Source organism: Ammospiza nelsoni, chromosome 18 (assembly GCF_027579445.1).
Source record: "Ammospiza nelsoni isolate bAmmNel1 chromosome 18, bAmmNel1.pri, whole genome shotgun sequence".
NCBI lineage: Eukaryota > Metazoa > Chordata > Aves > Passeriformes > Passerellidae > Ammospiza > Ammospiza nelsoni.
Window position 1 is genome coordinate 6,813,961 of NC_080650.1, and position 22,485 is coordinate 6,836,445.

The 22,485-nt window shown below is 39.4% G+C and overlaps 1 protein-coding gene across 2 annotated transcripts; it reads left to right on the plus strand.

Moving 5' to 3' along the window:
* Nucleotides 1-1,030: 1,030 nt before the first annotated feature.
* On the plus strand, nucleotides 1,031-22,214 carry CHFR (checkpoint with forkhead and ring finger domains). 2 transcript variants are annotated; one of them, XM_059484956.1, is made up of 18 exons: nucleotides 1,031-1,074; nucleotides 1,452-1,599; nucleotides 3,427-3,526; nucleotides 8,201-8,310; nucleotides 9,868-9,927; nucleotides 10,081-10,293; nucleotides 10,882-11,097; nucleotides 11,390-11,546; nucleotides 11,772-11,926; nucleotides 12,430-12,592; nucleotides 13,332-13,474; nucleotides 13,974-14,093; nucleotides 14,396-14,479; nucleotides 15,200-15,270; nucleotides 15,880-15,967; nucleotides 16,135-16,242; nucleotides 17,293-17,365; nucleotides 19,466-22,214. In XM_059484956.1, the coding sequence occupies exons 2-18, from the start codon at nucleotides 1,464-1,466 to the stop codon at nucleotides 19,506-19,508; spliced, it is 2,040 nt and encodes a 679-aa protein (XP_059340939.1). In that variant the 5' UTR covers nucleotides 1,031-1,074; nucleotides 1,452-1,463; the 3' UTR covers nucleotides 19,509-22,214. The 2 variants fall into 2 exon arrangements, with proteins under 2 accessions (XP_059340939.1, XP_059340938.1); XM_059484955.1 differs by lacking the exon at nucleotides 1,031-1,074 and adding an exon at nucleotides 1,086-1,222.
* The last annotated feature ends 271 nt before the right edge of the window (nucleotides 22,215-22,485 follow it).

Here is a 22,485-nt window from a genome sequence, read left to right on the forward strand (position 1 = left end):
GCAGTAAAAGCAGCACAGGGCGAAGACTTGTTCAAGAGAAAAACCTGTGGAGGAAGACACGTTGTGGTAGTTTTGTGTTCTCCTTGGGATGCCTTTGGCAGCTGCAGTGTGCCTGGAGCTCTGGGCTTTGTGGTTTTCAAAAGCCTAACCATAGGCGGAACCCTAAACCTAAATCTAGGCACTAAAACCAGCCTAGGGTCAAGGCTGCTTCCAAGGAAGAAGCTGTGGAGGAAGGCATGTTGTGGCATTTTGTGTTCCCCTTGGGAGGCCTTCTGCAGCTGCAGTGTGCCTGGAGCTCTGGGCAAAAGTCCCACCAAAAGGAACAAAACCTGCATAAACGAGCAGATTAACAATTGCACGGCAATCATACTGTTTTACACAAAGGACCACCAATTGGACGACACGGCAATGAGGTGGTCGATGCAGTAACAAAGAGACAAGTCAAGTTCGGAAAGCTTTGTCCCCTGCTCTTGTCCCCGATAATTCCAGGGTTTAACTTGTAAGAGTTTTCTGAGCAAAACTCGTGGTGCCCCCTGCGTGCGTGACCCCTTCCTCACTGGACACTGATCCTGCCTCAGTCCGAGCTTGCTTTGGAAAGCCTGGCCCTGGAACAGCAGCGTGTGTTGTTTATTTATCCACTGATGGCAAACCAATGCCTGCTCAACATCCAAGAGTTAAACTATAACAAGTTTTTTGTGGATGAGACCGCTGAAACCACCTCAGCCGGCTTCTAGCACACACGGTCGCGGTGAGACGACCGATCAGCCCGTAACAAAGATGGCGGCGGGAAGCCGGTCCCGCCCACACCCGAGGTTCCTGCCCGTACCCAAGATGGCCGCAGGGGCGTCACCGCTTCTCAGCCCCTCCGCTGTCCAGCTTTTCCCTATGGGCAGCGCACTGCGCGGCCTCACCGGAAGCGGCGGCGCTCCTGCCAGCCCGGCGCGGCTCGGTGGCGGGCGGCGGAAAGCCCGCCCCGCGCGGAGCGCCGGCCAATGGGCGCGGGGGCCCGCCCCGGCCGCATCAGCTGATGGGGCAATGTCTGTTGACAGGAGCCGCCCGGGCCGCGGCGCTGGGGTGAGGGGCCCGGGACGGGCCGCGCCGCGGGGCCGCCGCACCCCCGCGCCTTGCCGGCCGCCCCCGCCCCGCTCCTGGGAAGGCAGCGGACGGACGGAGGCCGCCGCCGCTGGCTCTCCCGGCTCGGGGAGGGGAGCGGCCCTGCGGGGTGGGGGCGCAGGGAAGGGGCTGGGCTGGCTGCGGGGGGCCGAGTGGGAGGGAGGGTTTGGCGGCGCCGCACAAAAGGGAGCGGCGGGGCCGGGAGAGCCCCGGGGGTGCGAAGGGGCGGCGGGGCAGCGGCGCGCCCGGCCCGGCCTCGGGGGTGCCAGGGAGCGCTGTGCCGCGCCCGGGGGCCGTGTGCTGATGGGGTTTGGGTTCGCTTTGTTTGTTTTTGTCAGATGTGAATCCAAATGGAGCAATCGGAAGGAGGCGAGCAGAGCCAGCAGCAGCCGCAGCCCTGGGGGAAGCTGATCCGGCTGGGTGCAGATGAGGCAGAGCCGCACGTCCTGCTGCTGAAAAGAGAATGGACCATCGGGCGGAGGAAAGGTGGGACAGGGACGGGCTGCGCTGGCCTGGGGCGGTGTGCGGGGACAGCAGCCATCCCCCTCCTGGCCTTTACAGTGCTGGGAGCTGGACTGAAACTAGTTGGGTTTGTTGCTTCCGGCTGCTGGAGGTGTTTGCCAGGCACCCCCAAATTCCCAATTTACCTCAGCTGTGTGAATAAGTAGTTTTATGCTGACCTTTTCATTTTCAGTAACTTGTGACACGTTTTAAAGTCAGAGTGCCTTTTTAGGTAATCTGTGGCAGTTTGTGCAAATAAGGAAGCCCGGTTGTTGATTCAGAAGTTTCTGTGCTTCGGTCTTGTTTACGTTCTAGTTTCGTTTCTGTGGTTAAAATAAGTTGGAACTGCAATGCAAAATGCTTCGGCTTCACAGAGAAGAAAACACCCACATAAAAGCCCTTAATTCTTCTGGCCTTATAAAGACTGCCAACAAGTTCTGAAAGTTTCTCTGAGAGTCGATTTGAAAGCTTTACTCCCAGAGTCTAGGACTTGTACTACTTGCCTTTATTTTAAAGGATTTCATGGTCACTGTGTTTGAAACAAGGACTGAAGTGCTTTAACTTTCTTTTATGCTGCCTTTACAGTGCTAATTTTCTTTTTCCTGGTCATCAGTTCAAGCTGTTCGGCTGATCAGTCACTTCCTGTAAATAGTTGTGAGCAAACACCAGATGCTGTAGCTCTATGGGAAAGGCAGACAGTGTCTTATAGGAAAAATGTTTTGCAAATTTACAGTTGGTGATATCTATTGAGATTGCTTATCATTAAGCTGTGGGTAAATTTTTCAAGTTGATGTCTGTTTGAGAGTTGTCTGGCAGAAAAAAAGGTGAATTATTTCTTCTTCAGTTGCAAACAGCTTTCCATAGCTGTTTGCTAATGGATTAGTTAAATAGATGGTTACTAGAATACCAAATTGTGACTTTATAAGCAGTATGAGGCAGTACTTGCTGCTTTCCTGCTGGATCTGTTGTTGAGATCAGTTCACTCACAGTGTGAATAGGTGGAGGGGAATCGTGGCTGTTAATTATAGCTTTGGTGTAAGCTTTTAGTGCTTTCAGTCCTTTGTGAGAGATCAGTGGAGAGCCTTGAGTGTTGCTTTGAATACTCAATTTTAAAGTGAGGTAAAAAGACAAGATTTTCTCAGAGCCCTTGAGTTGTAGGTAGGAAGGTTTTTATCACATCATCATGACACTTCTCCTGCATACCCCTAAATCTTACTCCTGGATTGTAATTCTCTTCAGCTTTATTAACATAATAATGTTGTCAACAGAGATGAGGAAAACTTTCCTGTTTGAAAACAAACAAAAGATTGTAAGATAGAACAGTGATAATAATTTTTACGTATTTTTTTAATCAGTTATTTGTTCTTACTACTTCCCCCCAATACACCAGAATAAAACAAGTTAAATGCAATTAAACAGCATTACAATGATGTGGGAAAAGAGCTGAGTGCAGTGACATGTGTGCCTTTAGAAGTTAAACTGAGCACCTCAGATATGTGTGGATATTTCTGTAGCACTCTAGGACAGAGTAATTGTGATTTGATTTCCATCTTTGAGGGCTAGGACTGAGGGGAAAAGGGAACTGAAACATCTTCATATGGTTGAAATGGTTATATCAGCCCATGGGGTTATCTCACCACTTGTGTTTATGTGTCTCACACTAGGCTGTGTTGCTGCCTGTGTGACAGCAGGAGTTTTGAACTATTGCAGATGTACATGAGTCAGTTTATGTTGCATTTATAGCCATGTAGAATGCTGATCTGACTGTGTAATGTGTATTTTTAAGCTTGCTGGAAAATCTTTCTTTTTAAGGCTGTGACTTATCTTTCCCTGGCAACAAGTTGGTGTCTGGAGATCACTGTAAAATCATAGTGGATGAAGAGTCTGGTCAAGTGTCATTGGAAGATACAAGGTTGGTTTCTCAGAATGTTCTTGGAGGGACTTTTGCCAAAAGCTCAGCTGGTTATACTAACCCTGAGCTACCATGATAAATTTAATTGCTTTCAGGGTTGAAACAGGGATTGAACATGATATCCTCCACAACCTCAAATGTGAAAATTTCTTTATCTTTGTACATCATGGGCACATCCTGCTGGCCAGCCAAAGTGCCCCTCATGGCAGCTCTGGCCCTGCTTTGTTGTCATCTGCAAACCTGATAAGGGTATATTTCCTCTCCTCTTCAAGGTTGTCATTAGAGATAGATCCAGGATAGATTCCTGCTGGGTTTATACTCCCAGAAGCTGTGGGACAGGATGCTAAATTTTTGGGGAAAAAGGATTTGCTGGGATGTCTGGGAAGGGTTTATAGTTGTCATTCTCCAGTATAATCCTAAATTTCAGGATGTTCCAAACAACAAACCAAACCATGTTTGCCTGTCATGGCAGCCTCAGAGTGTAGCTATAAGTCTCACCTCACAAACTGTCCCTGGCAGAATTGGTTTAAACCCATGTTATGACAGAACAAGCTAAATAAATTGTGCATGATGCAGAAACATTCCTGCCTATTTTTTTCCCTTACCCACCCCCTGAGGCAGAAGGTGCAGCCAGCTGAAAACTAGCAAAGCCAAATTAAAGTTAATTATGTGTATGGTGTATTCATGAAAAGGTGAGGCTTGTAACAAGGTAGTGTAACAGAAAGGCTGCACATGGAGCATTGCCAGGGAGCTGCTTGTGCCTGTTACACTTCTGTGTATCTAACAAAGAGTAAATCCCTGGAGTGCTCTCCCTCTTGTGAATTGAAGTGTGGCTGCCAACTGCTGAATCAAGAAACCAAACAGGTTTGATATGACTGCTTGCAGAAAACCCTTCTGGTTCTTCTGGGTCTTCCAATGTTTGTGCCAAATAGCAGATGAGTCCCAAAAAATCAGGCTGAAAGAAGATGGCTCTTGAATGTTTGAGTTGGCAGTACAGATGCTCAGAGTCACAGAAAAATACTGCAAGGTCAGCTTTTTCTTCTCTGAAGTGGAAAATAATTTGGAAACATTGCTGTGGTCAAGCTCAGATTTTTCTGGTGAAGAGGAATGCATTGAAGGAGGGAGTGAGTGTGGGACAGTCAAACTGAGTGGACTTTGTTTCTCTGTTGTGTCTAATCCAAAGAATATAATCAAATACATGTAGATAGCCAACATTTTGTCTTCTGATAGCATAATGAGTTCTTGAATGTACTTAAAAGAATTACCCAAAATTTGCAAGGGAAAGAAAATGTTTAGAGCATTCAAAATTATTGAGTAAATAAAAGTTTGGAAGTAACAAAAGCCAAGAGTTAGCAAATGGTAAAATAAATTACTCAGACTTGCCCTCTTTTGGGATATGTTTCTGCTTTATTTTCCAAACCATGCAGTAGTTGCTTTATACTGCTTGAAAGAAAACAAATTGTACAAGCTGACCTAACACAGTGGAGGCAGCAGTTGGATTTCTCCCAGTAAAAGCAGTTATAAGATTCTCCATTTTGAAATGAAATTTTAAAGGCAACTAGTGTATTTTCTTGTTATTTTGTAGACTTTTTCCTTTTAAGGTTCTAAGTAGTAGGGGATGTTTCTGATCAGGAAACAATTTAGACAAGGCTGATACTCATATGACAGGCAAGCAGATACTCCCTTTCTGTGAGTGAATCAGAGGTTGATCTGCAGTTGGTGCTGGTGTCCCTTCTGCTATTGAATTCTCCTCACCCTCCAGTCAAAACTATGTCTATGAACATTGAGAGTGGAGAATTACAGTACAGAAGGGATTCTGTACCTTAATAGAATTCAAAACTCATTTCAGTTTACAGTGTGTTCAGGATTTTATGCACTTTAATATCAGATAACTGTTAACCCATAAGCTTTAACATAAACTACATTCTTTTCCTGGATGAATGCAAATAAATATTAGAAATTATTAGTCTGGCATTTTTCTTGGAAGGGTATGAAAGTTTCTTACAACACATGGATCATTCATCTACTTCAAAAGTAGCCCTGTTCTGAGTGAAGCTGTTCATATCAATTCTGCACAGCAGATGGGATTGGGAAGTAAACAGAATTTATGGTTCATTAATGAAACTGTAGAGTCATCAACCACATTGGAATTGAGTCAAGGCCTGACTTTTTTCGTACACTGATTAAAAAAGTGACACTGGAACATTTTGTGGCATAGTTTCACAACACATTTTATATCTGATAGTACTATTTTTCTTCTGCATTTGAAAAATGGTACAGCCAGTTGGCATCAATTCAATATCTAATGAATGGCCTTCATATTTGGGCTTCTCATTGTACTTTCTACTTATTTTATAGGGAGCTTAATTTGAAACATAGAAGAATGTATAAATGTCATAATTTATCATGTGTGTCTACCCACAACATTAATCTGGAATGTCACCATATCTGTTAAAAGCCTCATGCTAAAGCCTGGAATTAGAAGTGAAAGGCTGATACAATTATCTGGGATAGCTGAATATTTTTTTCCCTTTGGTTGTTGGCTGAGAGATAAATACAACTGCTTTCATTTACTGATGCATTGAAGAAAAGCTTATGATTTTCAGTGTCAAGTGATATCCATTTATTCTTATTTCATTTGGGTCCATGTGTGCCAAATAATTCATTAGTCAGCTCTCACTGAAGTCTGTGTAACTACAGAGCTGAAAAGATTTGGCTGTCTGTGGTGAATTTGATGAATAGGATCTTGCATAGCTATTTCTGCATCTTGCTTTGTGGAACCAAGCCTGAGTGGGTTATTAGATGTGTGATATTTTGGGTTTTTTCCTTTCCACAAAAATACCTTGTGTTATTGTCCCCCAGAATAATCTTGGAACTTGGCAGTCATGACAGAGTTACTGCATAAAATACATTATTGTGACATTTCCCCCGCTGTGTTTAGTGAAAAGTTTGGGCTAGGAATTGCCTGTAGAAGTTAAAATTCAGTAAAAGACAAGTCTTGTTACTTGAATTTAGCTGTTTTATTATAAAAGAAGGTCTAGAACATTTAGGGCAGATGGGAGATGCCTTCTGGAAAACTGAGGAGGTCAAATTGGATGTTTCTTAGTTTTGTTAAAGGACTTCTGACAAGGTTCAGAGGTTGGTGTCAACTATTTATTTGGCAATTGAAGGAGATACAATTTTTGCTTCAACATAATATTTTTAAATGTTATCACTACCATCAGTATGAAGTAAAAAATCAGTGTTGTTTTTAACAGAGGGACTAAAATTCTATTTTCCTCTTAATTGCTAACCTTTGGCAATCATTTAGTGATTTCTCTGCTCTGCTGGTTCTTCAGTGCTTATGTCTTTCAGCCTAGCCAACACCTGTATGCCTGAGGGGAAAAGGATGAGCTATGAGTGGTTTTCTTTCTTGTAAGAGAAGCTTGAAGTTTCATCAATGTGGCCCAAAATTTTTTTTTCATTTCTTGAAAGTTTAAAGCAGCATCTCATTTATGTTGGACTAGTTGATTCAGCCACCCAGACTGTGGAAGCAGCTGCAGCAGCAAGACCAAGAACTGATACCTTGATCACAACTTGCTGTAGCGCTTCCAGAGAGCTTGGTTTTCCTTTTGGGCTTTGAATTAATATTTTTGTGTTAGAAAAGACAAGGGGGAAGTGCTTATTTCCAAAAAATTCCCCTGCAGTGAGGGACAGTCCACAGTGCCCTGGGCGCGGGCCGTGCCTCCAGGAGGTGGCAGCACAGCTTTGCTGTTATTTCTTGCAGCTGCTCTGCAGAGGAGCAAAAGCAGATATTTTCTGTTCATTCATATTTGGTACCAGTTTGTGAGATTTTGAGTGGCAGAAGTCTGAAATTCGAGAGGGCTGCAGCCCTGAAGGATGCTTACTGCAAGTGAGCTGGAATTTTTTAGTACTTGAACAACTTGACTTTATTGTAAAACATTAATGGCTTGTGTGTACGACATCACCCATAGTTAAGGGGATAAAGAAATTAATCAGCAATGCTCTGCATTTTTATTTTCCCTAGTTTAATTTCTTCTACAAGTATTAAATTTTTCATCAATATAAAAATAATTCATTCTAATTAATCTTTCATTATGTATCACTTTTTTTCACCTTCTTAACTTCTCTCTTTCAAGTTGCAAACAGTCCAAGTAACCTCACAATTTTAGGGTTTTTTCCTTTTTGAAGGAGGAGGGGGCACACAAATTACCACTGTATGACATCCCTGACCATACAGGGGAAGTTCCTTTGTCACAGAACATCTCAGGAGATTTCCAGTATTAAATGGAAAACACAGCCTGGAACTTTTTGAATAGAACTCTCATTGTCCTTTTGGTTTTATACTTAAAGGGTGGAGACTATTGTACAGAAACAATCATCTCATTATTTATTTGGAGACATAAGCCAAATATCAGGGGTCTTTTGTCTGTCAGCTGCCATCTCTTTACCAGTAGTGCAAATGAGCTTTGAAGTTCCAGTGGCTCTGCATTTCTGTCTTTAGGAGAAATTTTTTGTTGTTAAACTTCCTTTTTTAAAAAATATTTTTTAGTCCACTTACTTTTTTAGGTGGCAGCCAGTAGCTTTTCTTCTTTAAATATATCTTGTGTTTTCCCTTCCTTCTCCCGTGTAATTATGAAAACATTTATGCTAAGTTATCTTTTCTCTTTACAGTACTAATGGAACAGTAATTAATAAACTGAAAGTGGTTAAGAAGCAGACATACCCATTACAGACTGGGGATGTGATCTATGTTGTTTACAGAAAAAATGAGCCAGAGAACAGTAAGTGAATAATACTTTTTTAATGGTGTGCTTAGTCATTTTCTTTTGAGTCAGGAGGGAAAAGAAATATCAGTATAATAAAATTGAGTAGTTCTGCTTTAAAGAGAAATATGTTTAAAAACAAGTCTTTGGAGAAGAGGTCATGGATGTGCCAGTTTTTACAGAGACAAATCTGAGCAACTGTCTGAAATTTAAATGTGCCTAGAAGTAATTTTGGTAGAACTAATGCATGGAACGGTAAGTAATGAGGTTCTAATCACATGTCCAGTGCTTCTTTTAGAAGTCAAACTGCTGGGGTAGTTAGTGATACTTTATATATCCCAGTGAAGCAGTTTTTAGCACCAGCAGGAAAGGCTGCAAAAGCTTTTTGTTTTGTGTGTGTAGGTTTTTGTGTATGTAGGTTGGCTTATTTTGTTTTGAAGAGGAAGAGGCAAAATGGGGGGGGAGATGGGGAAAGCCCTACAGTGAAAGTAGAATTTGTAAACCTGGAACAATGCTATATTTACAGTTTTCATACAGTAATAAAAATATAAACTGTTAATTAAAAAAATCTAGATACATACTCACTGTTCAAATACTTCCTTCATGAAATTGCTGATAATTTATAGACAGATAGATTTATGCTGTCTGGTGTAAATGTTACATGAAGCAGTGATAAGCTGTATTTTTCTGTCTGTGGAGTTTATCTCACAAATCCGCTCTGAGCTGGCACTATTGCACTTGATGCTACTTAGATGAATCACTTTGGTGAATTTTCCAGGCAATGAACTGAATCACTGATTTCTGTTTGGGTTAATAAGTAGTTAAATTACCAAGCCTCCAGTTTTGCTTTTTTCAGCTTTTCCATCTTCAAACAGAGAGGAAAAATTTAGGGCATGCCTGTTTGGCCATTCTAAGTCCTACTGAAGGAGACAAAATTTTAACTTCTGATCAGAAAATGGATTGCTGCAAACTAAGACAGTCTTATTTGCTTGTTGGTGGTGACAAAAATGTAACAAGGTAGAGGAGTTTTTGGAACAATATTAAATTCAAGTAAGATTGAAAAGAAAAGGATATTATCCAGTTGGTTTTATTAGTAGATTATAAATTAGTTTCTAGCTGAAACTTATGGCATGTCCCAATCTGTATTTTTGAGAGTTCATGTATCTCACAAAGAAGCGAAGTAATATTGATTGAAGAGGTTGAGAAGTGAGCTCAGAAATAATAAGCTTCTTCGAAGAACTTTGATTCAAGTATCAGTAAAAATACAGTCTGTTCTGACAGAGCAGATTTTAGGTTTAAGAAATGATTAAGCCTCTGGTTCCATGGCTGGCACAAGTTAAACGTCACACAAAAGCTGCTCTGCCTGGTTTCCTGGGAAGAAAAGATCTTGCTGTGCTGCTCCTAATTGCCTCCTAAGTAGGAGTATTAACATGGTACCATTGAGGTGACCCCTCTTTTGCCTCTTCTATTGTCAGACACTTTAGGGATGCAACCACTTGTGAATAGAGTTGTTTATGTGGGATTAAGTGAATTTTTGTTTCAAGAGCACAATTAATATTTTTAAATCTCTTTCAGATGTTGCTTATCTTTATGAATCCTTAAACACAAAACATGATGCAACTCAAGAACCAGTAGGTAAGGAAGTAATTCAGGATCCATGGAGAGGAGCTAAGCTCCAATGACTAATGTAACCCTCTTGAGAGAGTTTGATTCCTTGGAATTTTGAAGCCATGATGTGTTGATTGTCACAAAGATATTTTTCTTTTCTTTCCCCCCTTCCAACTGTAGAAGTTAATGTAGAAAACCAATGCCATGTGACCAAAGATACCTCAAGTACAGGAAGAAGTAATGATGAGACCCAAATTACCTCATCACTGTCAGCTACTCAGTCTTGCTACGAGGAACCACAGCCATCTACTTCTACATCAAACCTCTTTAGTGCTTCTCCTACCTCTCCAGTCAAGTCTGCATCTGTTCAGCAGGATAATCCATCAACATCTGGTGAGACGTGGGTCAAGTAGTTAAAGTTTTAAAATTAACGGATTCATCTCTTACCCCTATCTCCATCTAGAATTTGCCTTGTAAAGTTCTAGTGAAAATATCAGGTAGATACGTGCATTTTAACTTTCTCTCTATGGACAAGCAGGGTAAATCCTGATAGATGAGTGAAGGAATTGTGAGAATTCCTGTGTGGGACCTCACTGGCTCCTATGGAAACAAAGCTTTCCCTTTGCTGTGATCCCAACCTGTTACGTATGATCAGTATTGCATAACCCCAGCCTGGCATCCTTGTCAGGAAGACCTGGTGTGGATAATAGTCTTAAGAATAAATACTTCCCAACTGAAATAGGAATGGGGATTTTAAGTAGGGTTACACAACTAATAGGTTGTTTTTCCCCCAGGTTTTCCAATTAGCAGATTGGTTCAGAGTGTGTTTAGTAAGTTATGCAGTCTTTGCTTTTCTGCTCCACTTTTTCCTATTCAGATGTTTGGATTGATGCATGTGCCATGTCAGTTTGAGTACCTTTTGTTTTCACACATCCCATAGCTGTATGCAGCCATGTTCATGTTTCTGTTTTTATTTTTTAGGATCACAGTCCTCAGTTGTCACTCCTGTGCCTGCTTTCCCCATCTCAGAATCCATGTGCGTAAGAGCACTGCACGACAAGCATGAAAAGCTGGATGTGAATGCTGAAGCTTCTGCAATTGCTCCAGAAATCACTGACAAAGAAAATGCAGAATCAGATTCTCAAAGAACAGGGGAGGAGGAAGGTTTGGAACCTGCTAAGAAGAAACTAAAAGGAGGCTAGTATACTACAGTATTCTGCAACTTAACCTTCACCCCACCCCTCCAAACTGAATTACAACAGCTGTCATCAGTCCTTCAGCTTGTTTCTTGTGTCTCACTTACTTGATTTCTGGTCCCATGAAAATAATGTCTTCAGTATCAGAAGCTGTAGTGTGTAAAGCAAGAACCTCTTTTGGGACTGTTGCCAGCGAACAGTCAATCAGTGCAGATCTTTCAGGGATTTTTTTAATACTTGAATAAAAATAGTTTTTAAAGCTTTTTTTAACTTATCTCCTTCTGTCTTTGTAGATGAAGATACTTGTCCAAATCTTTCACCAGCAGCTCCAAGTGAATGTATAATTAAAATTGGCTCTGAAGATGCAAAAACATCAAATGTGAAACCAGATAAGATGGAAGAGACGTTAACGTGCATTATCTGCCAAGAACTGCTGCATGACTGTGTAAGGTATGTAAGAGTGACAAAAGCTTTAATCATGTGGTAATAATGCAAGACATTCAGTGACAGCTGTTTGAGGAGGTCAGGATAATCAGCATTTTCACAAGCCCTCTTGATTTTCCTTTTCCTATGCTATCTAGATAGTCAAATCAATGCTAAATAGTTTTTTCAGGGTTATGGATGTATCTGAAAAAAATGAAAGATTTGTATTTTGACTCAGTTTTTGTTTTCCAGCTTGCAGCCTTGTATGCATACTTTTTGTGCTGCCTGCTACTCAGGATGGATGGAAAGATCTTCTTTGTGTCCAACTTGTCGTTGTCCAGTAGAACGTATTTGTAAAAATCACATATTGAACAACTTGGTTGAAGCTTATCTGATTCAGCATCCAGGCAAGTTGAACAGTGTCTGTGGCAGAATCCAATGGATTTCACACATGAGGTGCATCACTGGTATCAGGACACACTGCTGTCTATAAAATACCTGTGTGTTTTTTTACCCTGCTGTTTTTTCTGACATAGCTTGTCGGAAAACAAGTGCATCTAACATGACATAATAACCTGTGGAAGGTGATTTAATAATGTGAGTGTGCTAAGAATGCTTCATTTTAATTTGTTACTTCATCATGAGAAGGATACTTTTGAAAAACATACTTGAATTTAGATTTAATTAACTTTGATTATGGCCTCTTGAAAACAAAACTTAAGTTGCCTGATACTGGACTTCCTTAACAGAGAGGGGAATTTAAGTAAGATGATCTAGAACTCTCTCATCCAAAACCAAGTCTTATGAAAATGAAAATACAATAATGGTGACTGTATTAAGAAAGTAGAGTGCAGATAAGGGATGTGAGGTGTTATTTTCTCTTGAAGTTTGAATGTGGTTCTCCTGCCAGATAAATGTCGCAATGAAGAGGATGTTCGGAGCATGGATGCCAGAAACAAAATTACTCAAGACATGTTGCAGCCCAAGGTGCGGAGATCGTTCTCAGATGAGGAGGGAAGCTCTGAAGATTTACTGGAATTGTCTGATGTAGATAGTGAATCCTCAGATATCAGGTAGGTCTGTTTTTAAGTTGTGTACCTATGTTTGAATGCACAGACCCACAAACTGAGCTAGTTTTACTAATGCTCTTATTGCTGATAGTGTTTCCATGATCATTGCCAGGACCTGTTTGCAGATTAAGTTCCTCCTTGGTAGTTTTGCTGGCCATCCTTTGAACCTTGAGCAGAAATAAGAACTTCCTAGAAATCCAGCAAAATTCAGTTTGTGACCAACAGTTCTATGTTGAATTGTGCAATAAAAAAAGACAGATTTCTGGTTAAGATCTTATCAGGAGATAAAGTAGCCCACGATCCTGTGAATGTGTTTGCAATTATTGCGCTTTCTTATGTGGCTGCTTTCACTTGGTCTATGGTACCAAAGCAGCTGGTGCTTGACTCTAGGAATTCCCAAGTACCAAAATGCCTCCTCTTTCTTTTCAACAGCAAACATTTTTTGCTGAATATCTACAGAGGAACAGAATTCTTGTAGATAACCATTCCAACTTTGTTCCTCTCTCTTTCAGTCACATTGCTCTTTTTTTCCTTTACCTTTTGTTTAAAATTTCTTGAGGAATACTACAAAACCCAAAGTTTTTATCTGTCACAGCTACAGCAGAGCTAGGTACTGAGTTACATAAGCTTTCATCTGTTACTGAATGAGGAAATCCTAAAGTTAAACTTCGAGAGTCTGACCAATCTTGTGACCTAAGTTGTATTTGCATTTGTTTGGTATAATTTCATATTGTTCTTTCAGTCAACCATATATAGTATGCAGACAGTGCCCAGGGTACCGAAGACACTCTGTTCCAGCTGTGCCTGGCACAGGCCAGGAGCCAGAGGCAGGAGGAATGCAGGCTCTGGGAGATGCTCCATCAACCTCTGCCAACTTCCCTGCAGGTCAGTGTCACATTGCCCCAGCAGTGCGGCACTAAAATACTGCAACTCAGACACTCAGGGCAGAATCACAGAATGGCTGGGGTTGGAAGGGACCCTTGAATATCATCTCCACCTCCCCTGAGCTAAGCAATGAGCTATGCTACAGCTATGAACTAAGTTAGACCTAAGCCAAGTCCCTCTCACAGGACTGTGAGAGCAACTCCACACCAATGTCTTTACAAATACAGCATTTGGCTGTGATTGTCCAAAATGGGTTGCTGATGGTTGATGAGATGGTTGAAAAGTTCTTAACCTTTTCTGCATACTGAAATATTTTACACAGCTGTGCAGTCCAGAAGTCTGAATGCTTTTTTTCTGCTGCTTCATAGAGTTTTTGTAAAAAGGTTGCTTGTCACTTCAAGATTTTTATATTGTTAATATTCATTAAGATTCCTCATCCAAACTGCAATTTGTAAATTGTTCAATCTTTTTTTTTTTTTTTCCTTTTTAACTCATCCAGCTGTTCAGGAATACGTGTGTCCTGCTCAAGGAAGTCATGTAATATGCACCTGCTGCTTTCAGCCAATGCCTGACCGTAGAGCAGAGCGTGAACAGAATCCTCATGTTGCTCCTCAGCAATGTGTGTACACTTTTTATTTTATTTTCTATAGAAGTCTCTCCTTATTTATTATTAAACTTAAATTTACTTGAAGACTGTTTTTTATATGAATCTTCTTTATTTGGATGCTTGTAGTGACAGCATGCAAGATTCTTCCTTTAAAGAATTTATTAGTCCTTTAAAGAATGTGTTTTAAATGAGAAAGTTGTACCTTTTTTAAACCAAGTTTATTAGGGCTCTGTTGTTGCTGATTTATGAGAATGGTAACTGTTGAGTTTTGTTGTGTTCAGGTCCTTACAAGGGTTTTCTTTGTTATTTTACAGGCACAGTTTGTCTGCAGCCCTTCTGTCACTTGTACTGGGGCTGCACTCGCATGGCGTGTTTTGGCTGCCTGGCACCATTCTGTGGTACTGTGGAGTAATTTTTTTGCTTATCAGCCTGTTCACTTTGCAATAATGTCTGCCTATCTTGACCTTTAAGTAACTTAAGAATAGATCAGTTTGTAGCACAGTCATGCAAAAAGAAGCAAGGCCTGTGTCCTCACATTGCAAACACACAAAACTGAAGGGGCATGTGTCTTAACTTTGACAGGATTTAACTGTGTGTCTTCCTACAATATTGGGGTTAGAAGCTACACTTGCTGAGCATGATTCTTTCCACTATAAAAAACCATGGTGTATTTCAGTCTAGTAAGAGAATCATACAAACCAGTACAAAAGCACTGAACATCTGAAGGTATCGGATTAGAAAAGAATCTTGCCCTCTTAAGCATGCAGACTTCTGAGACTCAAGGTTTTTTGACATTTGAAAAAGTAAATTAGAACAGTTGGAATGGCTTGGCTGCAGTTTGGAGCTAATAGAATATGCTTTATTAGCACTGGTGATTTGTGCAGCTTGGTAGTGTTTGTGGACTGAAGCTGAAATTTTAAAATCTCAGTATCTTGTCTGTGCCACTAGAAGTTAAAAATCACATGCATTAGCACATGTTGAATGCAGTCATGTACTTGGTGCTCACATGAGCCTGTGCATGTTATTTCAGGAAACAGAAGAACCTTCAGAAAATGTGTGAAGGCCACAGAGTTTGGGCAAGAAATAGTAACTTTTCTTCTTCTTCTTGTTCTGATTAGAAATAAATCTTGGTGATAAGTGTTTAGATGGCGTCCTGAATAACAACCACTATGAATCAGATATCCTGAAGGTATGTTTAAAAATCATTGTGTGTGATAATAACAAATGTACAAAGTTTAAGATGTACTCACTGATGAAATAGAATTCATGTGCTGCCTGACACAGTGGCAGCACTGTGTCACTTGCAGAACCTGATTCTAAAAGCTGATTAAATGATCTCCAAATGATCATCCAAGATACTATTTAAGAGAAAAATAATTCAATAAAAACAAGCCAGGAAAGCAATGCTTGTTAAATGTTTTGTCCCAGACAAGTTAAATTTCACACTAAACTTGTATGGAAAATATTTTGCCCATACTACAACAGGATTGCCTAAATTAGGTAAACTGGGTGAAATTTTGATTTGAGGTAAATGAGAATGTGACTGGAATGAATCTATTTGCAAACTTTTGGCAAAAGTGGAGATCTGAAAAAAGATACTTAGTGGAAGGTTTTATTGGTGCTCTAAATGTATCATGCTAATTAAGTTACAGGTATTTAATTTTTTCTTGTCATCACATAAACTCATTCTGAAAACATAGTTACTGATAAATTTGGAAATATTTGAGAGTAAATGTCTTGCTTACTCTTTGAGATTAAAGATTTTTCTAGATTAAACACTTAAAATTGCTCTTTTCAGGATTACCTGGCATCCAGGGGTCTGACATGGAAAAATATGTTAAATGAAAGTCTCTTAGCTCTTCAAAGAGGAGTTTTTATGTTGTCAGGTATGTGTTGTGTTCAGTTTGCATGTGCATGACTGCTTGTCTGGATGTAACTCAGCAATGTTATCAAGAAATTTGGAGTTCTGTGTACAGAACCAGTGCAATCCTGGCTCTTTAGTTAAACCTGATTTATTAATCCTTACATTTTTACCAACTGGTTTTCTCCCCAGATTACAGAATTACTGGGAACACAGTGCTTTGCTACTGTTGTGGCCTTCGCAGCTTTCGAGAACTTGCCTACCAGTACAGGCAGAATATTCCTGTTGCTGAATTGCCAGGTGGGGATTGTTTTCCTCAGTAAGGAGGAGAAAAGTGATTTAAAGAGTTAACATGAGTTTTATCTTTGTATTGGTTCTTTTGGTACTTTCATGTAGCCCATTGCAAATCTTGTTGCAGGATAATGTCTTAGCTCCTGGCTTTACTTGTCAGCTGCTAAGCTTGTGTGTAGTTATTTTCAGACTCCTTAATGGGACCTTTTCTTTCAGTATCATTTCTCATCTGTAGAATAAATATATCTGCAGAGTGAAAAGAGGAACTCAGTAAAATCAGAATATCGTCAACAGGAACCAATTGCTGTAATTAAATTTATTTTCCCATTTAAGTACATAAAATGATGCATTTTCTGAACAATTTAACACTTTACCAGCTCTCAACTAGGAACTAGAATGCTTTCATAAACTGATTTTAAATCTTTGCATTTGAAATTCTAGTATAAAACTGCATGCAAGCAACTGTCCCTCATTCAGACCTGAATTTGTTTGGGACAGATGCTGTTCCAACAGTTTGCTTTTAAATATTACTTCTGTCAACTTAGTTCTTGTTGTTAGCAACATCTTCCCAGTCTTAAGTTGTTGAGAAATCTGCTTGTGATGCTGTACATAATGAGCAAAAATTGTGTATCTGGTTTGCCCTTAACATTGGTTTTCAGTTCATCTGCTGGACAGCTGAGTTGTAATGTATGTGAAGGTGGGGGAAAGCAGCAAACTCTACCCAAATTAATAATTTTTCTTTTGTGTGGAAATACATCTAGACAAATGATGAGTGTTTAATCAAGTCCATCTCTATTAAAATAAATGGTAAAACTTCAGTTGACAGCACTAAGAACCAAACACTTTCATCATAATTCCGCATTAACATTAAAAACTAATTTTTTGTCCTTCAGAGTGTTTGCTTTGTTTCCAGAAAGGTGAAACAATATAGTTCTAGAGTAATTTCTTGCCAATCATGTGTTGTTTCTGATGAGTAACCACCATTAGCAGTGGCTTAATAATCTGGGTCACTTAAATGACTTTTGTAATAAATGCAACATTTCCTTTGCTCTCTTGCAGTGACTGTCACATCACGTCCTGATTGCTACTGGGGACGCAACTGTCGAACTCAGGTCAAAGCACACCACGCCATGTAAGTTGTACACTTCAGAAGGTGGTTTTGCTTTGTGTTCCTTAAAAAAACCAAACCAACAACAATCTAAATGCAGCCTTTCAAGTGCCAGAACTTGCAGCATAAAGCAGGGTTGGGTGAGCATTGGGGAATTTTTTGTCATTTTTGTTTTTAACACGACTTTGAAATGAGCCCTCCGTGCATCAGGGCACTGCCAGCACTTGTAAGTTGATGTAACCCATGGCTGACATTTCTTGAGGCTGTTTTTCCACCCACTGGGGTGGAAGGATTCTTTCAGTGAAGTGCAGCTTCCATTGAAGGAATCAATTGGTGGGAATAATTAGCAACAGGAGCGGCTTGGAGCATGTAACATAAGCCACAGCAGGTTCCCGAGGAGTTTCTAGGTCTTACATCTCTGACCCAAGGAATCTGGCATGCCTCAAAAATTAAATACTGAGCCTGAAAAGAGATTAACCCTGTACTTGTCAAGAGTTTTAATACCAGCCTTGGACTGCCGGTATCTGGTGAGAAATGTCCTTCCAAAGTAAATCAAGCTTCTTGAGTAAAAATATCAAGGCCAATGCAGTTTTATTCTTATAAAAAGATGCACATGTAGTAAGACAAATATTAAAGACTCATAAAACAAAACAAAAATTTTCTCCCTAAGAACTAACTGGTTTCAGGCAGGGTTGAAAAATCCTTCTTGCCTTATGAATAATTCTCTAAATTCTCAGTGTAATTTAAGATAGAGGAGCTGTTACCCCTTATTGAGAAATTGCCTTAATGAATAGAAGATTCTGCAGTATCTTTCTAATGTTGCAATGTACATACCCGCTTAGCATAATTCCTTTAATATTTCAGGTACTGTGGGTTGAAAATAACCAGTCTGTGCAGCTCAGGCAAGCGGATCATAAGACAGACTTGTAAAATATTCATCTGCAGTCTCTTACAAATTCAAGGGTTTTACCAAATAGCTTTCAAAAATAATTTTGGATTTAAGTTGCAGATGTAATTTGAAGTACCACTGCTATCTGTAACTTCACATTATAGGACAGTCTGCGTTCCCAGAGGAGATTTTGTTTTGAAATGTTAGCGTTAATTCAATATCAAAGTACTCACCAGTCATCTTTGTTCATGTTGTGGAAAATTTCATCTAGAATAAAAATGACTCAGGGGTTTTTTCCCCCTTCTTTTTTTCCTTCTTTCTCTTTTCCCCCCAAGCATTAGTCCTTCCTAGAACTTTACTGGCTGCTACATTTAGTTCTTGAAATCCATAAAAGCAAACAGTGCTGTCATACCACTCTTTTATATCCAGATAATATTTAAATTTTTTTAATTGAGCTAAATTGTTCTACTAAGTAGTTAGATTATGTGAGCAAGGTTTTTCTGATCTTTGATCTAATCCAGCTGAGGGGAAAATTCAGGATCTCCTTTGCACCATTTCCTCCACATGTACTGACACACTCAACCCCCCATCTTCTGTTTCAGTTGTGTGTGAAGGGCCACATGGCCCAAGCAAGAGAAAAACAAGGAACAGTGAAATGTTTTTGAGAAGTGAGAAGAAGTGCTTGGTAGTAAATGATGTTTTCTGTTTAATCCATGAAGACAGATTTGCCATTCCTATGAAACTTAGATAATACAGGCTGAGAAAATCTTTTTCTTTCCAGAAGATTCTAAGCCACTAAGAGAATGTGTTTATGTTGAAATATAAAATTAGCCTAGTTAATTCTAGTTCTTAATGACTTCTGTAATGCAGACAGCATTACATACTAAAAGTTACTAATACCTTGCAGGGGAAAATTAAATCACAGATTCCTTTTTTAATTGCCTTCTGGGTTTGAAGTATGCAGAAGTATAGAGGAATGCTTTTTAATAACAGGTTTTCTGTGTGCATAATAAAACTAATGAGGGTTAGGCAGGAGAGATGTTGAAAATCCTGTTACATGTAAAATGACAGTAAAGTATGATCTAAACAGGTTCTGAAAAAGATTTCAGTGTGTAAATGGTCTGCTTTAGACTGTTTAACATTTAAAATACCCTGAGCAAAATGCTGAATTGCTTTTGTTGCCTGACTTGTGAGAACTTTGTTACATTTTAATATTATGTTTTTCTTTATTTTAGGAAATTCAATCACATTTGTGAGCAAACAAGATTCAAGAACTGAAAACTTGGAGTCTATAGAGAGGGGACAAAAGCCTGTTACACTGCTTGTACAGTTTAAGGTTTCAGGGGATCTGCTTAGTTCCCCCATAGCAGGGAATCATTCACTTTTCCATCAGGTAACCTGATGTGAAATTTTTAATTTGTAGAATTTTACAGCTGTACATGAATAAGGTAGATTTTTTTTTTCCAAGGTAGTCCAGCAAGCATTGCATTCCATGCTCATGACTACAGTGTCCCTGTGTCACTTCAGTGAAGAACACAAACAAACCACACTCACAAAAACCAGCCATATCTTGGGATGACCTAAGAATAAGGAGTGTATTTGCACTACTTGTGAAGAAACTAAGAAAAATCGATAGACTTAAAATAGAGAAGTTTTGTAAAAGTATCTGATGGGTATTTCAAGAGCCATTAATATTTAAGGAGGATATTGTCAGTGTATATTTGTAACTGCATTTTGCGGTGGTTCGATATTTTGTTGCTACCCATTGCCTTTGGGCTAGAAACCACATTAATATTCCTTTTTAAAAAATCCATCCAATGAACAGCTGTTTCAACTTAAAGCTTCTACCATATGTGCAGTGTTACAGTGGAGGTAGGACAGTTTCCTTTCTTAGTTTAGACATGTTGATATTTTTATTCACGTGAAATTACAAAAAGAATTGCACAAAAATTTGAAGATCACATTTAAAGGTGGGGTAATACTTGAAGCAGAACAGACATCTGCTAATATTACTTCTGTAGTGTTTTATATCAGAAGACCAAACAGTGCTTTTGACATAGAGCAGCCAGTAGGACACACTGGTTCATTTTTTTTTGTATTTCTTTTTTGGTTTGATACCATGTGCTAAATATGTACCTCTGCAATGCAGCTGTTCTCTAGCATGCATACACTGGTGAAAATGTAGAAAAAACTAACTTAAAACAGAATACAGCAGCTTTACTGGAAGGAACAATCTTACAGAAAATGAGTGGATTTGGACAAATTGTAGCAATATGGAGGCATTTCTGGATAGGGATAGAGATAGGGATCATGAAGGGGCACATGGTGTCACTGACATAGGAATTGTAGATTTTATTTTCATGCCTTCTGCAGAGCTCATTCAGGAGATGTCCCAAGTGTCATTAAAAACAAAGAAATCCCAACTTTCCCCCTTCCCTACAAATTGATATGATCATAATCTGGTTGCTAATGTTGACAGACCTCAACTGGGACCAATTTTGTTCTCATCACACCTACAAGAGTGGAGCAGAATGAGAAGAAATCATTCAAAGTTACCTCTGTAGAGACCATGTTGTTTTAAGTATGCCTTATTTTATGAGCAGGATTTATACTTGGATGTTAAAAAGTGTACACACAGTATCTTGTGATATAATGGAGCACAAATGATGCAGCACATCGTGTCTACTGGTTGCAGTGAATTGAGCAACTATTTCCAGTAATGCACATCTTACTAAGAATGCTAATTAGAATGATGTCTTTCTGTTTAGATTTTTTATTTTTGAAAATAGCTGTCGCAAGGATGGGTCTGTTGACCATGCCCTTATGCTATTAAAAATACACTTTGGTGTGGACTTCTCTTCCTAATCTCTGGGCATTTTCTCCTGTGAGTAGGATTGAAATTGGATCTGGAATATTACTTGAAACTTCTTTTAACAACAACAGTGTGTTTCTGTCTTTTAGTATTAACAATGTTCTGTTGCTTCTGTATTTGTATTTTATGTTTAGATTTTTTAATGGTTATTGTATCTTCTCAGGACAACCATTCCCAGCTGGTTTTGATCTCATTTCATCTCTGGCTGTGCATGTAGCAAATTGAGTGCAGTTGTGGAGATCAAGCCTTTGCACATTATATGCAGAAATGTGCTTTACATTTTCATTCACCACTCCTACACCCCAGATGGGCTTTCAGCACAGCCTTGTCACTGTGCTGGTGTTCAAGCCTCTTGTGCTGAAGTTGTTTTGTTGGTCAGGAGTAACTTGCACTTACTCAAATTTTGTTTGTGTAGGGGTGTATTGAGTGACCATAAGAAAAAAAAATTGGGGAGAAAACCCAAACAGCAGAATTCATGTGCTTAACATCTAAAGTACCTGTGCAGTAGATGTTCTTCAAGTTGTTTTCTAAAACCCTCTTCCTTTTCCCTGTCACAGGTAATTAATCTGCCTTTCTATGCATATAGGGTTGCAGTAGTGCAATGGAATGAAGGGATTTTTTTTGGTCATTTATATTGTACCAGGAAGAGATCAGAAATTGGCTTGCAGATGGGGAGGGTGAATAAATCCTGATCTTTATATGCTCTTAAGTAAGTAAGAGTATCTGTCATGGGTATTACATACTCTACCTTAGACCTTTTTAAATGTATGGTTACCAGGTGATAGTTAATGTGATAAATGTATGAACTATGCTTGGTGTAATTGTTTAAATACTTTAAAGGTGCAGCATATTTTTAACCTGTCTAAAGCACATCCCCACCTCCTTTATAAGAGATGTTTGGAAGCTGGGCATGAAATGTGGTAGAATAGATGTGGAAACCAAGGTGATTATGATAGGATTTGACATAGTGGTGAACAAGGTATATAGTCTCTCTGTTTGAGAAAAGTTCTTTTATAAAGAAGGTGGAGACTAGTTCTTCCAGTTTTCTTTTGTGGTTTATTTTTTTTTTCCTGAACTAAGAAGTTATTAATTAAAAAAAGAAAAAAAAGCTACTGAAGTTGTCTGTCTGTGTTTCTTGTGTGGCATGTACTGTCACCACAGAAATGGATGTATGCAACACTTGCTAGTACTCAGTGATGCTTTTAGTTATTTGAATGTTGAGATTTTACAAGCAAATACCATCCCTGAACTTGGAGTAACTGAAAATTTCTTGAGTTTTTATGTCATTCTCAAACTTCCTTGAAAGTGTCAGATGATACTGCAAAGGATCATCAGTGTCCCTACAGGATGTATAATAAATCTTATGAGTGAAAGATTATTAAA

Coding starts and splice junctions, on each gene's coding strand:
- CHFR (XM_059484956.1), top strand. CDS start 1,464: ATGGAGCAATCGGAAGGAGGCGAGCAGAGCCAGCAGCAGCCGCAGCCC. Junction 14,094..14,395: donor TCATGTTGCTCCTCAGCAAT/GTGTGTACACTT, acceptor GTTATTTTACAG/GCACAGTTTGTCTGCAGCCC. Junction 15,271..15,879: donor ATGAATCAGATATCCTGAAG/GTATGTTTAAAA, acceptor TGCTCTTTTCAG/GATTACCTGGCATCCAGGGG.